Raw genomic sequence first — 21,221 nt, forward strand, 5'->3', positions numbered from 1 at the left:
GCTGACTTTTGAAAAGAAACATATTGTTAGGTAGAAGGGAATTGTTATCTGGGCATATTGTGGCAACCCAAACGAGACGGTGAGTTAGATAAAAAAAAAAAGTATCCAATATTGCTAGAAATTTGAGAAATATTAAAAAACAAAAGCCTAGGTTCAGGACAGATTGAGTTTGATGTGCTAAGAAAAGACCTTCCTGGTGGCAACAAATCATCTTAAGTTATTTTATATTAGTGCTATAAGTGATATACATGAAGAAGCATTAGAAATTCCAAAATGAAGCATATATACATATACAAAAAACAGACAAAAAACAAAGCTGCTCTTCAATGTGATAAAAGACATCCATGAAAAATCCATAGCTAACATCAATCTTAATGCTGAAAGTCTGAACACTTTCTCTATAAGATCAGGAAAAAAGCAAGGATATCCAGTCTCACCATTTCTATATCACCATCAACACCAGTGAAATAAGGCAAGAAAACAGAAATAAAAGCCATACAGATTAGAATTGTTGAAATAAATCTGCCTCTATTCCGAGAGAATACAATTGTCTATATAGAAAACACCAATGAATCTACAAAAAGGTTACTAGAACTAATGAGTTTAGCAAGGTTGCAAGATACAAGGTCAATATTTTGAAAAAATCTATTTTATTTCTATATACTAGTAATGAACAAGAAGAAATTTAAACTAAGAAATTATGAAAGCATGAAAAACATGATATACTTAGACGAAATTTTAACAAAATATGTGTAAGACCTGTACCATGAAAACTATAAAACACTGTTGAGAAAAATTTGAAAAGATTGAAATATATGGAGATATACTGTGTTAATGGATCAGAAGACAATATTGTTAAGATATTCTCCACAAACTTCTCTATAAAGCCAGTGCAATTCCTTTCTAATTCCACCAGGCTTTTCTGTAAAAAGTGACAAGTCCATTATAAATGAAAAATCAAAGGACCTTGAACAGCCAAAAAAAGATAGAAAAAAAAAAAATGTTGGGAGGCTACCCGATTTCAAAATTTAGCATAAAGCTAAAATAATCAAGTCAGTGTGGTACTGGCATACAGACAGAGATGTAGATAAGTGGAACAGATGAGACAGCCAAAAGAGACCTACACATATATGGTGCATTTATTTTCAGCAAAGTTGCCAATTCAATAGAGAAAGGATATGGTCTTTTCGGATGATGGGGGAACAACTGGACATCCATATGCAAATAAACAAACAAAAAAACACCTTGATCTTTACTTCACACCATATACAAATGTTAACTAGAAATAAATCAAAGATCCGACATAAGAAATTATAAAACTTCTAGAAGACAACATAGGAGAAAATCTTTGTGACCTTATGATAAGCAAAGTTTCTCAGCTAAAATACTTATACATAAAGAAAAACACTGTTCAATTACTTCAAAATTAAAAACTCAGGAGAAACAAAAACATGCCCACATAAAGATTTTCATGTGAATGTTTACATAATTTTATGTAAACTTTTCCATAATTGCCACAAACTGGAAAACAACCCAAATTTCCATTACTTAGATAAATAAAATATAAACCCACAGAATGAAATACAGTACACACACAGAATGAAACTTCAGCAATAAAAAAGGAACGAATTATTGATAAATGCAACAACAGGATGAATTTCAAATGTATTATGCTAAATTAAAGAAATCAGACTCAAATGAGTACATAGATACGATTCCATTTACATGACATTCTAGAAATGGGAAAACTGTAGGGTCAGAAAACATAAGTGGTTGACAGGCCGGGGTGAGGTGGGGGAGAGGATTGACTATAAAAATGTGTAAGATCGTTATTTCTGCTGCAACGGAAATACTCTATATCTTAATTGTGATGGTGGTTATACAACTATACAGATCTGTAAAAACATCAAATTACCTACTTTAAAAGAATGAATTTTACTGTTTGTAAGTTATACCTTGGTAAAATAAGCCAAAACAACAATGATGCTTTTTGGAGGATGGTCATAATTTGCACATCACAGGCAAGAAGAACATTTGAACTTGAATAGTACTAGGAAATGAAAAACAACACTCGGTAAGTTTCCAAATTGTTGGTTTTCTACATGGTAGCATACTATGTTTTCATTAGAAAGGTCCAGTTGAACAGAAAAAACATATGGCTAGAGTTATTTCATTAAGACCAAGGTAAATATTGTATATAATTATAAAATCAATTCAATTCATTTTGGTTAACATTTATGGAATGCCTATTATGTACCAGGCACTGGGAAGGCTCTGGGTGGGAGGAAAACATATGAGGCATAAAACAGGGCCTTCTGGGACTCACAGTGTAGTAGATCTAAGCCATCCATTCGCATGCTATCATTGGAAGTGATTAGCAATCACTCTAAAGCTTTGAAATGGTATTTCTCTACGGAGTGCTTGAAATCTAAGTCTGAAGAACCGCCCCTTGATAAGCGTATATGAAGTAGCAGGTTTGGAAACTGCTTTGGTACCATCCCTGACCTTTCATCCCTTTCATCACTTTGCTTTCCAACTTTGCCCTCTCTCTGCACTGCAACTTTAGACTTGACAATCATGAACTTTTTCTGCAAAAGGATACCAACAGTTGGATTCATTGATCTCTTCTAAGGTTTAGAATTCTAAATATCCCAATGAGATAACCACGGAGATAGTGACAAGAGAGGCTTAAGAGTAGAATAGACACCAGAAAACCTTGGGGAGGAAATTTAGAGCCCTTCAATAAAGCATGTGGAGCAGACAACAAAAGAAACAAAGAGAGCTTTTAGAAGGGAAGGAGTGGGAAAAAGGAGGTAAGACTGTGACAGACATGTATATTGCAGGGAAACTGAGAAGAATCTTCGAAGATAACATGGGAGGCCTGACCTCTCTGAATATTTTTGTCTTTTCCCAAAACTAAAGAATAACTTTTCACATTAGGAATGGAGTTTTTAGCCTTACAGTTTTTTGACTTTCCTGGCTTTTTCTTTGTTTAAAAACAGAACTTGAACACATAAATGTGACTTTTTCTGGGTAACTGATACTAAGAATCAGATTGAATCCTTGGGCATAAATCAGGACAATGTTCTGGGAACTGAACCCTGAGCACCACAATGAAAGACTAATGTTCTGTTTCTTGTATTTTACTTTGGAACTGTGCTAACTAACTACTATATACACTTCCAATTGCTGATACAGTTATTTTGCTAGGCATAAAATGCCACTATCTTTCTTGTGGAAGTTTCTTTTTGGGAGAGGGTGGACTTCTGTAAATGACCTGAGACTACAAGTCTGGTCACAATCAAAGTGTCAAAACATTAAAAGGAATCAGTCATGCTTGGTTATAACAACTCAGATTAGCTGTCACATAAATATTTACTACAGAGAACAGAAATTGTGAAAATAACACTCATACTTGTGTTTATGTACACCTACTGCCATTTGACTCATTCTATAGCTATCATATTACTGACTAGAAACTAATTTTTAAATGGAAACTTTAACATTATGAAAAGATCTTTTAACTTCCTGTTTTTCCTTCTCCTAATTTTATTTTCCCCTGGAGAGATGTCAACCTAAGCTACTATATAGACTATTGTTGAAGACCTATGGGTCTCACTAATTTTCTCTACCATTTGTTAGACATGCATATTCTTCTAGGGTTGACAGTTATCTCTTTGTGTCTATAAACTTTATAACTAGACTTTTGGAGGTGTTTTTTTGTTTGTTTGTTTTCTTCTCTTTAGCATAGCGACTTTTTTCAGCAATGGCTGGCCGTACACTGGAACAACTGGGGAGCTTTTAACTATCCTGAGGCCCAGACCACACCCCAGATTAATTAATTTCTGGAGGTGAAGCCCAGGTACCAATTCCAACGTTCAGCCAGGGTGGAGAACCACTGATGGGGGGGGGGGGGGGCGGGAAATCAAACCCTCATTTGTGTTTCAGGTTCGTTCTGTTTTAATTCCCAGTTGTCTTTATCTTTTGTGATAAGAAAAATATTACAGTCATATTGTGTACATTTGTTGTGTTGATCTCTGCAATTGGCCTTTTCTAATCAAGGTTTTCTTGTGAGCTAGCTTGTAAGTGAGGCTTTTCTGTCAGAGACTGATAGATATTAAAGAGGTCCAAACTGTTAGTTCTTGAGACATTTTCCTTGATTCATCTTCATCATTTAGTTTCAGCAGGCATCAATAACAATACATTTTATGTGCATATTTGCACAATGGTTTATGGTTGACAAGGTATTTCTACAAGAATTATCTCGTGAACTTCACCATAATTCTGGAAAGCAGGTGGGATGACTATGCCCATTTTAGATAAGAAAACTGTGGATCAGGGAGGTTAAATGACTTATCTAAATCTCAAGGCTCAATGACAGAGCCAGGATTCGGAACAAGGACACCAAACATCAAGTCCAGTATCCTTCCCACTACTTCATTACATTCGACCTTCCTTTGAAAGAGAACAGGGGTGAATGACAGGTGACTTTCTTTTTAAAGGCATTTTAGTCCAAATAACTAAACTACTGGAACAAATGTTACATTGTGACTTTAATTTCAACTCAAATGTGACATTAGAGGCTAAGTTATAGCTTAAGTACTGGGTGCCACACATGGGAACAGTTTAATGTAATTTAATAAGGTACCTGGAATATAGTATGTGGTCAACAAATGTTTATTTAATGACAAAATGTACAAAATCCTACTTGTTTGTTGCACTGTATATGACTCATATAGAGCACAGTTGTAGAAATAAGCACCCCAAATGAATCCTAGTTTTTATACTGTTATAGATAACAATAATTTTAAGGACCTGGAAAAAGGGTTAGAAAAAGTGACTCAGTATTTGCTGAACTCAAGGACAACTGATGAATAGTAAGACACACAGACATGGTCCTCTATTCTTTCTGTCTGGAAGAATAATCTCGGGAAGTAACTAAATATGTGCAGGAGAAAATACCAACTGAAAACAGGTCACAAGACCCACATATTAAATTAAAATCACCGGGCAGGAAGAATAAAAGATACCTGTTCCAGCAGATTAACCAGATGTATGACCTGAGTACAACCACAGAAGCTACACATTTATACATTTATAAAAGCTAATTCAGAGTGTTGGTGATGTATTTTCCGGGGAGAAGACAGTTCTTATGTATTTGTACTAATGTTCCTAACACACCTGACCTGAGGAGCACCACTGGTTGACGCTTGGAGTAATGCACAGATACCACTTCCTCTTCAGACATTCAAGTCTGAGAAGTTGTACAGTAGATATGAGGCCAAGAATTGGTCAGAGATGATGACTAAAATCTGCGAAAATGCTAGTTAATGATAGAACAACTTCCAAGAAATGGAATCAACAATTTAAAAAAATTACTAAAGGAATAATGTACTAATGCTCAGATTAAATTTTAACCAACAAATGATTTAAGGAGGCCTAAGGGACAATCTCATTATTGAAAATTAATAACTTAAATAAAGTAAACAGAAAACCGTTTGGCTCATAGTCTCCCCCCTTTCCCTGTATTTTTCCCCCCGCTTCCTTTCAGTTTCTTTAGTCTCTCAGGGAGTCCTTGGTGGGACTTTAAACGGACACACACTTCTTGACATGTATGAGGCAGGTCAAATCCAGATGTATGTTTTTTGAATTAAGATGAATTATATAAAGCAAAGAAGCTGCCACAGAATAGCCAAAATTGCAGATATTAAAGATGAAAAAGACCTATTAGATCATCAAGTCTGTCCCTTAGGGCCAGTGCTGGAGAAGTAATCGAAATAAAATGATCCACTAGCTCCAACTGTTCTCTGTGGTTAGCAAGACAAAAAACACTATCAAATAGAAATGAGTCTTGAAAGTTTATGAGTAAAACACTGAACTTTATTTTTTCCATTATTTTGCTCTTTTTCATTCAGAATCTGCAGAAGCTGGGTTTTTTGTTTTTGTTTTTTTACTTTTATATACATTTCTCTATCTGTATTTGTGTGTGTACAAAACATATATAGATGCTGTCAAGCCACCACTTAACCATGGCTTTCAGTACCCTCAGTTATAAACAGTGATTACAATTCTCCCAGCACCATTTATTGAAGAGGCAGCATTTTCTCCAATGTATGTTCTTGTTGCCTTTGTCAAAGATCAGTTGGCTGTAAGTATGTGGGTTGATTTCCGAGTTCTCTATTCTGTTCCATTGTCCAAGTGTCTATTTTTATATTAGTACTATGCTGTTTTGGTTACTATAGCCTTGTAATATAATTTGAAGTCAGGTAGTGTTATGCCTCTGGCTTTATTCTTTTTGCTCAGTATTGCTTTGGTTATTTGGGGTCTTTTGTTGTTCCATATCAGTGTTAGGATTGCTTTTTCTATTTCTGTGAAGAATGGCATTGGTATTTTGATGGTGATTGCACTGAATCTGTAGATTGCTTTGGGTAGAATAGACATTTTCAAGATGTTAATTCTTCCCATCCAAGAGCACGGTATGTCTTTCCAACTTTTTGTGTACTTTTTAATTTCTTTTACTAGTGTTTCATAGTCCTCACTGTAGAGCTCTTTCACCTCCTTGGTTAAATTAATTCCTAGGTATTTTATTTTTTTGATGACTATTGTACATGGGCTTGCTTTCTTGATTTCTTCTTCTGCTAGTTCATTACCGGAGTACAAAAACATTACTGATTTTTGGTGTCGAGAAAATTGGACATCCATATGCAGAAGAATGAAACTGGACCTGTATATCTTGCCATATACCAAAATCAACTCAAAATGGATTAAAGACTTAAATGTAAGACCTGAACCACAAAATTACTAAAGGAAAACATAGGGGAAAGAGTCCAGGAAGTAGGACTGGGCAAAGACTTTTTGAATAAGACCCCAAAACCCCAGCAACAAAAGAAAAAATAAACAAATGGGATTATATGAAACTAAAAAGCTTCTGGACAGCAAAGGAAACAATCAACAGGACGGAAAGACAACCTACAGAATGGGAGAAAATATTTGCAAACTATACATTCAACAAGTGATTAATAGCCAGAATATATAAACAACTCAGATAACTATACAGTAAAAAACCAAATAATCCAACTTAAAAATGGGCAAAGGAGATGAACAGACAATTTTCAAGAGAGGACATACAAATGGCCACCAGGTAAACGAAAAAATGCTCAGCATCACTAATTATCAGAGAAATGCAGATCAATAACACACTGAGATACCATCTCACCCCAGTTAGACTGGCCATTATTGAAAAGACCAAGAACAACAAATGCTGGCAAGGATGTGGGGAAAGGGAACTCTTGTACACTGTTGGTGGGACTGTAAATTAGCACAGCCTTTATGGAAAACAGTATGGAGGTTCCTCAGATAACTACAGATAGAGCTACCATATGATCCAGCAATCTCATTACTGGGGATATATCCAAAGGAATGGAAATCATCATGTTGAAGGGATACCTCCATGTTCATCGCAGCTCTATTTACAACAGCCAAAATATGGAACCAACCTAAGTTTCCACAGATGGATGCCTGGATAAGAAAAATGTGGTATATATACACAATGGAATACTACTCAGCCATAAAAAAAGGATGAAATTCTGCCATGTGCAGCAACATGAAAGAGTCTGGAGAAAATTATGTTAAGTGAAATAAGCCAGATAAGGAAAGAGAAATACCACATGTTCTCACTCATAACTGGGAGGGAGGGAGTGGAGAGGGAGGGAGGAAGGAAGGAAGGAAGGAGCAGAGGAAGGAAGGAAATAGGAAGGAAAGAAAGGAAGGATGGAAGAGAAAGAATGGAAGAAAGGAAGAATGGAAGGAAGGTAGGAAGAGAAAAGAAAGCAAGAAAAAACAGCCAAAATATGGAACCAAACTAAGTGTCCATAGTCAGACACCTGGATAAGGAAAATGTGGTAGGAAAGAAAAAAAAGGAGAGGAGAGGAGAGGAAAGAAAGGAACAAAGGAAGAAAGAAACCACAATAATACATTGAACTTTCAGAAGGAGAGAATAAACCTAAGGATACTAGATATGGGGGTGAGGGAGGGAGGGGGTTTAGGTAGTGATAGGTCAGGTAAAGGGCATAAAGAGAAATTACAATTTATAATAATGAATATGGTAATAATAAAAATTAAAATAATAGTGACTACATTTATATTCATAATAATCTTCTGATTTATCTAGAGGTACAGACTCAGATTTGCTAGTGAGGGAACCACACCCATAGACATAGTCCTCTCTTTCTTGGGAGCTCAAGACCTGCTGACATGGCTGTGACCACTAACAGATGGTGTACATGGACACTGAATTTAGTTCATGGGATGCAATTCTAGATATAGGCATCAAGGACTTGGGGATTTTTCTATGTGTAGAGATCACAGGAAAGGACTAGACTTTAGCCTTCCTCACGGGTATGGTTTCAATAACTTTGAATACCTTTCCGTGAAATCTTTTAGATATATTTTTTGAAATATTTGTCCATAAAATTTACCTAAATGCAGGAGAATAAAGCTTATCCTACGAATAAAAAGAAAGAGTTTTCTAAACTGGCTGGGATGAGCGAAAAGTGGGGTGCTTTCACTGGTAAACAGGCAGTCTTGGAGGACACGGATATAACTCACAGCAACTAGCACACTTGTGTTAGTATCCACCGCAATTATGGCTGGCAGCACAGACAGACTTATCAGGCAATTGTGAGAAAATGAATCCAACCTCAAACTGGTCTACCAAAATACTCATTCTCTAATACCTGTGCTGGATATAGTGAAATCAGTAATGAGAAAAAAGTATAATTTCTTTATCAAAGAGCCATCACTGAGTGGTCCTAGGTCTCCTTGAAGAAACTTATCAAAATGTTCCCCAAATAGCCTTTTAAATTTCCATACTAATGAAGACACATTGTTGCCTTCTAGTTCCTTAAAATAAAAATGTGAGAGAATAATTTTTAAAGAGGATTCCATATGGCTTACTATGACCTTACAGTAAAAATACATAAAAGTCTGAGGTTATGAAATACGAGAGTAACTTCTTTAACTGATTTCGTTTATGAAATCTGGTGTCTGAAGTTATTTCTATAAAATGCTGGGCATCAAGCCCTTGGTCAATATTATAAACTCCTACTGAATACTTTCTGTGAGAAAATCCAAGATTGACTTACATCATTTCAACTTGTCAGGCCTTTTCCAGGAACTCAACCTGCCTAAGGGATAAAGATTGATTCCTTGTTTAAAGAAGAGAGGCCCCAGCAGCATTTCCTACAAATTTAGGTGCCAAATGAAACGGAAAATCCATCTTCCTCAGACATAAGAAGACCAATTCATCGTAATGATACCATATCTTCTATTTTCCAGCCTTGGGGAAACTCAAAAGACTTTTGCTTCTAATTTTCACTGTATTGTAGTGAGGAAGGAAGAGGCTCAGAATCAACTATTTAAAATTATTTAAGCCAGAATTAGGCAAATGGGTGAAGAAAAGTCATTATTGGTAGTACTAGACAAATTTCCTACTATAGTCACCTTTTCTATCTGGGTTTCTTTCACCTTTCAACTAATTACACTATTCTATTTTCCCCCTAATTATGCATTGTGCTCGCTGAGACATGCTTAGACCTTGCTCAGCCGCATTAACTATATCGAAAGCCACACTGTAGAGCTGTGAACACATAATATGGTACCCACCTCGAAAAGGCTTGAGTTGAGTTTCAGAAAGGCTTCACTTTTACATTTTTACTCAATCGCTCCTGGTTCTAAGGCAACTTCATCCTTTGAAGAAAGAGAAGGAGAAGAAACCCTCTGTTCTCCCATGCTTCTGCTTCCTTTTCTTACCCTCCTCCCAACAAAAAATAGTATACATAAACATAAGGAGAGAATACAAACATCTTAAAAATGTATGCCATATTTACCCATTCTTCTATTTTGGAGAACAGATTACTTTTATAGAAGAACAACTTTTAGTGTTTTTTTAATAAACAAAAACACTATCAGCCACACAAATGGTCTTGTTCTGCCATAAAACAATTAATGTGTATAAAACAAATGCTACTTTTTAAATATCTGTTTTGGTTCTGTGAGCTGACCTTAGGGCAAGGGCAGAGAGAAGGTATATTAAAGTACTAACTCACTATGCAGCAATTTGGTTTCCCATTTTGTTTTTAGGAAGTTCCATTCCACTGCTTGGTTCAAAACAACTCTGAGAATTTTACATCAATATCTCTAACACTTCTAAATAATGTTCTAGTGGCTGTAGAAAGTATTTTATTTAATGGCTACCTTGTTCTAGAGATTAAAGAGAAATGTTTTTGTGTGATAGTAAAGGCTAACATGCTGTGTCCACTCTGTGCCAGGCACTATTCTAAGCACTCAACTTGTATCAACTCATTTAGTCCTTATGACAACCCTATGAGGTGGGTGCTGTTAGTAAGATTATATAACTTGCCCAAAGTCACATAGCTACTAAGTGGTGGAGTCACGATGTGAACCCAGGTAGTTGCTCCATAGCTCATGTTCTCAACCGTTGTATCATACGGCCGTGGAATCACTGATACCCTCGAAAGCTCTAAAATCACCACATAAAAAAATGCATTCAATAAATGCATACATGTGTAGGAAAAAAAAAATGCTTTGTTTTTAGCTTCTGTGACTGATCTAAGAATTAAATTGACATAAGACAGATTAACAGGAGAAAAAAATTTTAATAATATACATACATATGGGAGTTTCACTAAAATGAGACTCAAGGAGGCAGTCAGATAATTGAGACTTACAAACCATTCTGAGCTATAGAAAAAGAGGTTTGGAGGTTTCTGGTGGGGGCAGGGAGAGGAAAATTATAGGAAGGCAAGGGGAAGAAATCTGTGGTCAATAAAGGCTGCCATATTATGCAGATAAGAGCTTCTCAGGTGATAAAATTTGTCTGGGAGTAGCTCTTTTCTTGATACAGATGCCTTTACTAATGGAAATTTCCTTCATAAATGTACATTTCCTTTACAAAGCAGGAAATTTATAATTTATTTTACAGTTGAGGAAGAGGTAAAGAGCTTTCCTTGCACTGGCTGGTTCTCAATTGCCTTTAATTTGAAATAATCAATATGTCAAAGTGGCATATTTTGAATCCCTTCAGGTGTAATAAAAATATGCTAAGAGTTTACTCTATGCCTAACCTTGGGCTCTCCACTGGGTATAGAAGAATGAACAAAACATGGGCATCACTGGCACAGTATTCAGTCATTTAAACAAAGGAAATGTGGCTGCACACCTGGGGCTTGGAAATGCACATAGAACAAATATAATTCATTATCTCAAAGAGGGAAATAAAAATGAATTCAGAAATGATTTTTTTTTTGTCATAATAAAAGAGAAGAAAGAATTGGCTAAAATCAACTTTCCCAAAGCAAAATATACTGCAACATCATCTCTCTTTGGACTCTTATAATAACCCCCAACTGGTCTCCCTGCTTTTCTTCTGGCCTGTAGGATATTCTCTTCCTAGCAGTCAGGGTGATCCTTTACCATCTATTTTGAAAAAAAGCAATCAGTCAATCAGGATAAACTAATACTGAACAGTAGATACTGCGAATCATTCTGCTCTTCTGTTGAACTTGGTTCTAGAGCAGGACAGCTTTGTGGGGATCAATGTTGCTGAATAGCCTCCCTCTGCTGAGGTTCCTCTTCCTTCTCTCGTTCGATACCTCCCCCTGCCAGAATCCTCCTTTCTCTTTTCTTTCTACCCCCTGCAGATCCAGCTCCATTCAGCTTTTATACTCAGTGAGCATCCCTTTAGGTTCTAGTCTCTGCTCATAACCACAAACACACTAAAGCAAAAATGCAAACACTTAAAATATATCTAAATATGATTTTAAAAATATTATTCATATAAAAGATAAATAGAAACATTTCTATTTAGATAATTCTTTTAAACTAAAGATTTTCTAACAGAATCTGGAAACATAATGGCTATCTGCAAATATCTAAAGGTCTATCTTATAAACAGAATTATTAGTTCTATTCCTTAAGTTCCAAGAACCCCCCCCCCCCCCAGGAAAAAACATAACATTTCCTTATCTAAAAGATAAAAAGAAAAAAGAAGCACAAAATGTGTCCTTGATGAGGTACATGTTAGAATGAAAACAACCATAGAGTTCATTCATCACCATTCAGCTGTGCAACTTGCAATTCTTGGGTTATCAAAGAACAGTCAGATCTGACTAAGGAACTCATGTGTTCTGATTTCAAAGCTCTTTCCATCACATGGAATTGTATATAACCATGTTGCATTTTCTAGAGAGGGTCACATAACACTGCACTCTTAACTCTGCCCCGGTTGCCTTGCTGTCCAGCAGAGAGGTGCTGATGGGCTTGCGTCCCACCTCTTGGGCTGGCTACTTTTGACTGGCAGATGCTTCTACTAAAGAAAGCAGTTTTTCATCTCCCAGGCTTTATGGCCCACACCATAACAGATAAGGGGTAGCAGACATCGTGTCCCTAGTGCATTCAGAAATGAATGCAAACTAATGCAAAACAGTATCAGAAGGCACAGTTTTTCCTACTTTACTCTCCTAATGAAACTATCATCTTTATTCATAGAATGGTTTCTTCACATCTCTCCACTACTCCTACTGTGTAGCCACAGGTATTGACCTGAAATATGCTGTATTTGACCCTTGGTCAATTCCTGTTTCTTAAATATTGTGGGGAATCAAAAGTTAATATACAGCAAAGGCTACTGTGACAGAGATGGTGTATGCTTAATTTTTGAGCATGTGTGTATAATGCAGATAGACATCAGATATATCCATACATCTCACACAGCCATTATATACGTGTTCACATTTTTTTTCTGTTTTGGTTCAAGGACAGCCCTTAGATCCCCCAACCCCCTTCCTTCTGATCAGGGACACTTTGGACTGTGTAAAAGGCAGCTGAGCATTTACACTACCATTATTCTTGTTTAATAACAAGACTGAAAAGCTTCATACTGTCTGCCACTACACCTATTCAAGCTGATTGTTTTTTAATAGTTTCAATGAAAGTTGTGCAAAGAAATAATATTCTACAATCTCTGGTCTCCAGGGAAGACTATGGCTGTTCCCAGAGGAGAGTGAACCTTTGCTGAATCTGCCATTTTATGAGCAAAACAGGAAGTATGATTCTCTTTTATTGTACCTTTTTCATTTTTCAAAAGCTGCCCAAATAGTTCCAAGTAGAGTTGAAGCAAAGTTATTAATGTCAAGAAGCCAAGATCTTTCTCCATGGTTTGCTGAATGAGGAAGGAAGAAAACTGTTTGTATTCAGTTGTCCTTTGCTTCTCTTTCTTGAGCCAAAGAAGCAGGAAAGAGAATGAATAAGTGAAAAGGGATGGTGTTTATCTTTTAACAAAATCACAATGTTCTGCACTTAGCTCTAGCAGTCAAATGTGGCCATTGCATCTTTAAGACAGACAGTCTCTTCTCTGAGAGACAACACACTAATTATAGTGCTTCTGCCAGAGGGAACTCACACATGCAAACCATTATGGAAAATATAATTTCTTTTTCTTTAAGGATACTCAAGATCATTAGACATGGTTTCTTCAATGCTAGAAAATCAGGCCAAAAAATGAAAATAAACAGTTTCAAGTATTTGCAACATAATTCCTTCATGCATTTATGGAAATACAGTAAAAGTGCCCTAAAATGTGGTTTGACATTTCATGCTGCACTGTTTTTCTATTTTTCCAATTTTCTAACATTTGCCCTCTTATCCTATATCATTTCAGTTTCACTATATTTCAAATATTCACATAGCAATAGTCACAGCTATTACCAAATAGTTGGGTTTTGAGGGAGTTAATGAACAACAGGAAGCAGCCCAGAAGCTTGTTGTAAATTAAACAAACTCCTTATAAATTAAAAATAGTTACACGTGAACACAAATGTAGTGCAGGACAACATGACATAACTTTTAAAAACAGCAATTAAGTGTACAGCATTGCTTTCCATAATAATGTGCTATGCTAATTTAAGGCTAAGGTGATGATTCAGTTGATTTAACAGTTTAACATGGAACTAATAAATAAGAATAAAATCTGTAATAAAGAAATCATAGGGACTTTAGCATTCATGAGTGTAGAATTATGTATGTTATTATATGGGAGAAAAATATATATTTCAATTCAATCAATTTTCTATATCATAAACTAACCCAAAACATACAGGCTGAACAGTAAGCAGTCTTTTTAGATTAAAAAAAATACATCCTTTTATTAAAAATTCAGATTCTCAATGATTGGTAAATTTTTTTTTACATTTTTATTGTCTGTTTTGCTTCTCCCACAGTTTACCTTTAAAACCTTTTTATGCAGATGTTCTAAAAATACAAAAAAAACTTAAAGCATCACTCATAATACCCCTGTAAAGCATAAACTACCATAATGGGCATGGAAGTTCGATCTAAGTGGACCAAAGCAGAAGGAAATGTATCCTCTAAAGTCATATGGGTTTGTTGATGGAAAGGGATGTTCTATTTGGGAGAGCAGCTTCTCTGGAAGGGATTAGACTGCTGCAATCTTTTGCATTTCTGGTTTACTCTACTCTAGGGAAAAAAAATCTAGATCAACTGAATTGATTTTTAATGTCCATGTTTAGCTCAATGCTAACTGGCTTTGTTTTTTGAAAAATGTACCCTTTGATTATTCTGATAAACAGGTAATAGAGCTCTTTTACAATCATTTTACTATTGTTATTATTATGTGGCATTAGTAACAGATTTTCTTTAAAAGTCCTTTTTTATTCCTGAGGCCAGTTTTATTTTCTGTCCATTTTTCCCACTTAGGACTTTATAAAAATACTATTAAGAGAATAGACACTTCTGTATAGGACAAAAACATTATAGTCAGAATTCCTTGGTAAGCAACTCTCAAGCTATTCAAATAGGCACCTGACAACAATAAGGTTTTGATCATATTTGTAGAAATCACATACATTTTTGCCTAGGTGGCAACAGAGGAAACCTGCTGATGCATGGGGTAACAAGTGCAGAGGAGGAAAGTAGTGACTTCACTCTTTGTCCCCCGCTCTTGCCACATTTAATTACTTGGTCTCAGAACACATAATCCTCTCTTTTCCTCAAGTCTCTATACTTCATACTCATGTTGATGAGTCTGCTGTTTCCAGTTCTTTTTGCTTGGCCAACTTGACTAGTCTGTTAGATTTCCACTTAGATGATACTTCCTCCAGGAAGCCTTCCTTGATCATTGCCAAAGTTAGGCCTCACCTAAGTAGACTAAGTCCACAGCACCTGTTAACAGTATGGTTGCAATTATTACACTACATTATAATTCCCCATATACCTGCTTGTAAACTCCTTGAGGGTAAGGAATATGGCCTGTTCAGAAATGTGGTCCCAGCACCTGACACTAAGGCTGCCATGTAGTCAAATGCCAAAAAATATTCATTGAAACAAATTAGTAATATGCTGACAATGATAACAATGTTAATAATAGCTAAATTTTTTTGAGTGCTTATTATGTGCCAAGCACTATTCTAAGCCCTTTACATTTAATCTTCACAAAAATCCTACCAGGCAGGTATCATTACCATTTTCATTTTATAGATGAAACTGAGGCAGAGAAACTTCTGTATTTTTTGTCACTTTGTTTTGGTAGTGGTTTGTCAATTTAGATGAATTTAGTTTATATGGTAGGAACAAAGGTGAATAAAGAATAATTGCTAATTGATAACATATCAAAATAATTATTAGTTTGAACCATATGAAACTGCTGACATTCAATTGGTTTTGACATATATATATATAGCAATTTCATATGGTTCAACCTCATATATTGAGTTTAGCTATAGCTTAGTCTTCACTCCTGTGTCCTACCTGTATGTCTACCCATAACTGGAAAAAGCAGCACATTCCTATACATTGTCATGCTAGATGGTAACAGATACCTGGATAGGTACCATGAAGGCATTTATGCACAGATTTTTTTTTTATTTTAAACTGGCAACAAAGCCTTTCTTCTATTGCTGTCAGAGATTTAATGATATTTTTGCTACATATAACCCTTCTCTGTACAATGACATTAGTTGTAACACATTCTACTTGTGTAGACCAAGTCAAAGGTCTCAAAAGAGGTAAAATCAATAACAACATATTTTCCCATACCTTTAAACTCATATAGGATGACATAAAGCCAAAGGGAAAAGAAAAAAATAATTTGGAGTTGAAAATAATTTAAATCTGCCAGTTCCCAGCACTTCTGGAATACTGCCAGGGTTAATATGGATTGAGCCTTTCAGAGTCTACATTACTCTAACCTGATGTAGCCCAAAAAATAGACTTGATATAAACAGGTAGAAAGAGTCTACCTAACTCAACACAACTGACAGTCTGTTCTCAAACTGCCTAGCCCTGAACCAGAATGTTTTATTTGTTTCACTCCAGGAGAGGGTGATACTATGTCTCTTAGTGAAAGGTATTTGTGACGAAAATAACTTATAGACTAATCCAAAGCCGTGTAAGGCGAATGCTCACGGAAGGGAACAGAACTTGTTTTTAAGGTGGAAACATTTTTAGAGTTTGCTGGACAGTTTTATTTTGAAATCTCCAAATTCAACAATTCTTTGGCCTCTGTAAACTTTCAAATGGAAAGCTCCAATATTTAGAGTAAATAATGTCTAAGCTTCCCCTTCATAGCAAGTTTTCTTTTTCTCCCCTGTCATAAGAGTGTTATATCCTGGCAACTGAAATACAGAACCCCTTTGTAGTAAAGCTATCATACTATACCACTCAGAATGTGTTGCTAATGAGGTTATTGCTTAATAGAGCCATAGAAAGACACTGAAAAAAGAAAATACCCTGACAAATGTGTTGACCAAAGGATGCCAACAAATCTCCTAGGGTCCTGTCTGAAATTCAAGGATTTAAAAAAGTAAAAATGAACTTTAGTGTATGTGAAAAATCATAACATTGAAACATAAGTCCATTTATCTTTTAACTATTTTTCTAGTTCTCTTCCAAAATTTTGCTGGTTATTAAAACACTGCTGTGTAAATAAAAATGTTCTGCTTTATAACTTAACCCCTATTTCTTGTCCTTACAATATAATAATGCCATTGTTTGTTATATCACACGTATTCTTAAAATAATAGGGCTTGAGTTGAAAGTCTTTAAATAGTACATTGAGGAAAGACTTCTGCAGAAAAATGAGACTGCAGAATCAAATATAGACTGGGGAGTCTAGAAAAGGATTATAAAGGCCTTCTATAATTCTGAGGGTTCTAAAGAGTTTATATACCATGACTCCCACTGAGACAAGCAGAGTTCTTCACAAACATCCTCCTATCCTCTAAGTGGGTTGTCCAAGGCTGACCTGTCTGTCCACTGGTAAGGTCATGGGGAATGTATTACCAAAACTGCAGCGAAGCCATTCAAATTCCCGGATGGGGAATAGAGTTGAAAATAAATGAACACTCTCATAAGCATATATCTTCTGCATCTCCTCAGGGATATTCACAACCAACTGCTTGTTGCACCCAACTATCCTGAATCATTAGGACCACCAAAAATGAGAGCTTATAGTAATCTATAAAATGTTATTACCCACACAGATAAAACACAACACACTCTGTTAATTAGAATCACAGACTGTAGGAGCTGGAATGGGTCTTACAGGTAATTTAGTTCAACCTTCTCATTGTACAGTTGAGTTTGAGTGACTTTTCCAAATGTTATTCAGCCAGTTAATGGCTGGATTGGGAGTAGAACCAGGTCTCCTGACTCCTATTCCACTGCTTTTGCCATTATAACGGGATTCAAGCCTATTCTCAGTGTTGAGAATTGCTTACTTTCGATGTTTGGACAAGAGCTGCCACTGCTAAAGATGTTCTGCTTTTTGAAGCACTGCAAGTGCAAAGTTTCATCAACACTCCTATCCTACTGCTACTGGTCCCACACTGTGGAAATGGATAATAGATATTAGTGAGATTTGGCTGTTTTATTCAGAGAAATCCAGAGTGACAAAGGTCTGACTGTATGATATGATATCTGTTTATTATGAAGCAATAGGAGGGTTTAGTCAGACGGAGCAACACTTCACTTAAAAACTGTTATAAAAACTCCCCTTGAAGAAACAGAAAAAATATTCTTTAAAACATAACAAAATAATAAAGTTAACCAGAGAAAGTCAATGTATATTTATAGAACATATATATCTCTCAATATTATCTTTCATCCAGTTATTCACTGATTATTTACCAGTCACTCTACTAGGTACAAGGAATGTACCTGTAAGCAAAACAGGCAAAGTCTATGCCCTCATGCAAAATGTTATAGTGTGAGAAATATACAACAAATGAACAAATACACAGTAGGGTAGGGTGTAACAAATGCTATGGGAAAAAGAAATGCTGGGAATGGGCAATGGGAAGTCCTGGAGAGCAGGTGGAGTTACTATTTTATGTAAGGGGTCAAAAAGTCCTGTCTGAAAAGGTAATATTTGATCAGAGAGACTTATAGTAAATGAGGGAATAAGCCATGCAGATACATGACAGAAGAGCAATCTAGGTAGGGAGAAATGCAAGTGGATAGACCCTGAGGTAGGAGCATAAGTGGAGTATTTGAGGCACAGGATAAAGGCCAGTGTGGCTGCAGCAGAATGAGCAAGAGAGTGCATAGTGAGAGATGAGTTAAGGAAGGTTGTCATGGGCAAGATCACATAGGGTCTTAGAGGTAGAGACGTGGAGTACATCACACATATTATGTAGAATGTTCTCCAACCTTCTAAGGAGTCCTGCAATCTGAACTGTCAAGGATAGGACTTAAGATGGGGGAGACCTGAGTCTGTTCATATATGGGGAGGTGGCAGACAGCAGAGAGAGAGAGAGAATGCAGTGAGGGAGGAGAATTCAGGAGAGCTGCTTGACAAAATAATGAGTACTTCTTCCTCAGAAAAAGGTCTGAGAGAGAAAAACGAATTAAAATACAGAAATTTTGAGGTGAAGAAGAAAATAATTTAGAAAACCTAAATTGGCCATGGATTTTTTTTTTTTTTTTTAATTTTTATTATTCTAAGCAAAGCAGATTGCCAGCCTGAGAGTCATAGGGATAAAACTAGGGGCTTGGGAAGAGTGAACAACTTTTTTATGGTTCCTATGGGGATGCTAATAAACAAACCCCTCAAATTTCCTTACTTCCTCATTCCCAGACTTGAAGAGCAGATGGCACAAAAGGTGTGCATGAATCATGTTTTATTGTTTAACAGGGGAAAAGAAAGAAAAGATTAAAATTATGAAAGCAGAAATGTGTGTCAAATGAGGTTTGTTCTTTTTCTGTACCAGCTGGTGTGACAACTCCTTTTCTGGTCTAGGCCACACCACAAGACCTGAAACCATTTGTGTCAACTTATGTCCCAGAGAAAGCTCTGGCTACACATATTTATTACTCTCCCCAGTCTTCAACGGCTGCTTGAGTGGAAGTTCTAAATTATTCTTCAGCTGGTAAAATCTTAGCTTGCAGTAAGGCAAGTCTGAAGGAGCGAATGAAATCAATATAAACACAAATCATTACCAGGGGCTGTTCTTAAGTCAGAAGAACAGCATATTTAGTTAACTAGACACATTACACGGTTATAAAGAATATCCAAACCCTACATATTCTCAAATATTATGAAAAGGGAAATGAAAGAAAGCATCACTGACTTTTAACTGCACATGTTAAAATAGTAACAATTAGAAAAAAGTATTCTATTTCTCAAATGAAATAAATTAAAAACAGCCATTATGATTACTGAAATTTGGACCATAAATAGTTAAATCTTCAAAGAACTTTTTAGACAGTTGCTTATAAAGTAAGAAGCAACTTTTATTTTTAATAAAATTCATGTCACAGTAAACAGCTACCTAATATTCAGTCTTTAATTCAGAACGCTGTAAATTACATATCTTCTACTGGAGGTATGATTCACTAACATCTAAGGAGGATTCAGCTAGTCACAATTCTGACCTCTCTTGCTATCTCTTCCTAGCAAGTTTTCACTTTTTTTAAGTGGTAATAAGCAATCCCATCTCCAATGCTAATTTCCAATCACAGCCTCCATGTACAAATCCATAATAAAGGTGCATGACATATAGTAGAATCTCACTTGTTCACACCCCTGCAAAAACCACAACCCCTCAACTTTCAACAAAGCAAAGGCTTCTTTACCTAAGTGCACATTAGCTGCTGGCTTAGGCAGGCGTATGACATGGCTGCCTCCCCAGCAGGCAGGCATACCACAGAAAGGCACTCATTAAGCTATTGAGTTTCATTCCAGTAACCATTCAAATACATTCTTCATTGTACCATAAAGTATGTTTGTTTGATGATGGAACTTTGATTTTCCTTCTCCCTCTCTCTCTTCACCCCTCCAACCCCACCTCCCCACCCCCATTTTGGTATTTTTTCCTATGCTAATGCACTCACAATAATTCAGTAATTCTCAATGGGTCTCTTGGTCATTAGTGCAAATTAGTGAGGTTTTACTGAATATGGTCAGATTTGATTTGCCAAGTTCTTTTCCCGTTCAGGTTTTAAACCCATGTGTATTTCAAGGGAAATCTAATTTGTAGGTTTCGGATTCATTTACACTCAACTCACAAAAGTGGTTCTGTGAATGCCTCCATAGCTGGTGTACAAGAAGCCACAGGAGCTGGTTTCCCTTCCTTTTAACAAGTTCTTGTTAGAATGTTTGCTTTGAAGTAGGTATTTGGACCAAGCTGGAAGCAAACAGAACTAAACCCAGGAAAACGTAAAGTAAGACTTAAAAACCAAGTTCAAAACAGATTTTCTTGCCCCAATAATTATGCTTTTTAAGGAAAATTTCTAAGGATGGAACCATCCATTTCAGCCTTTTAGGGTGATGTCACCACCTGCCTGACTGGATGTGGTTGAGTCTCACACTGCTTCTGTCTAGCAGGGTGACAAGGCAGTCATCTGTGAGTAGATAGCTTTCTCTGTTTAGACCCTGCCATGTCCATTTTGTCATGCCATTGACTCTGTTCAGCTGCTGGGCCACTCATGCCACTCCACCATTCCCTCTAGGACTCTGCTGGAATTCTTGAAGGTGCCATTTCTGCCCCTGGGTGTTCCCATACCTATCGACTCCTGCCTGTCTCCCCCTCTTTGAAGCTCTTTAGCACTGCCTGTGTCCTTAGACTTCATCACAGAAACCACTTCCTGTATTTTCTGATGTTTGCCCTGATCTCATGATGGGATAG

The 21,221-nt window shown here is 36.3% G+C and overlaps 1 protein-coding gene across 3 annotated transcripts in view; it reads right to left on the reverse strand.

Annotated features, from left to right (window-relative positions):
• SUPT3H (SPT3 homolog, SAGA and STAGA complex component) overlaps positions 1 to 21,221 on the reverse strand; it is a 547,871-nt gene that overhangs the window by 24,761 nt on the left and 501,889 nt on the right. The window contains exon 11 of one of the 3 annotated variants that reach the window (XM_063096839.1): positions 9,664 to 9,747. The exons of the other annotated variants lie outside the window; for them this stretch is intronic. Coding sequence (XP_062952909.1) covers positions 9,712 to 9,747 — 36 coding nt within the window. The 3' untranslated portion in view covers positions 9,664 to 9,711. The remainder of the gene's footprint in view (positions 1 to 9,663; positions 9,748 to 21,221) is intronic. 3 annotated transcript variants of the gene reach the window in all.

This window comes from Cynocephalus volans, chromosome 5 (assembly GCF_027409185.1).
Source record: "Cynocephalus volans isolate mCynVol1 chromosome 5, mCynVol1.pri, whole genome shotgun sequence".
NCBI classification, from domain to species: Eukaryota; Metazoa; Chordata; class Mammalia; order Dermoptera; family Cynocephalidae; genus Cynocephalus; species Cynocephalus volans.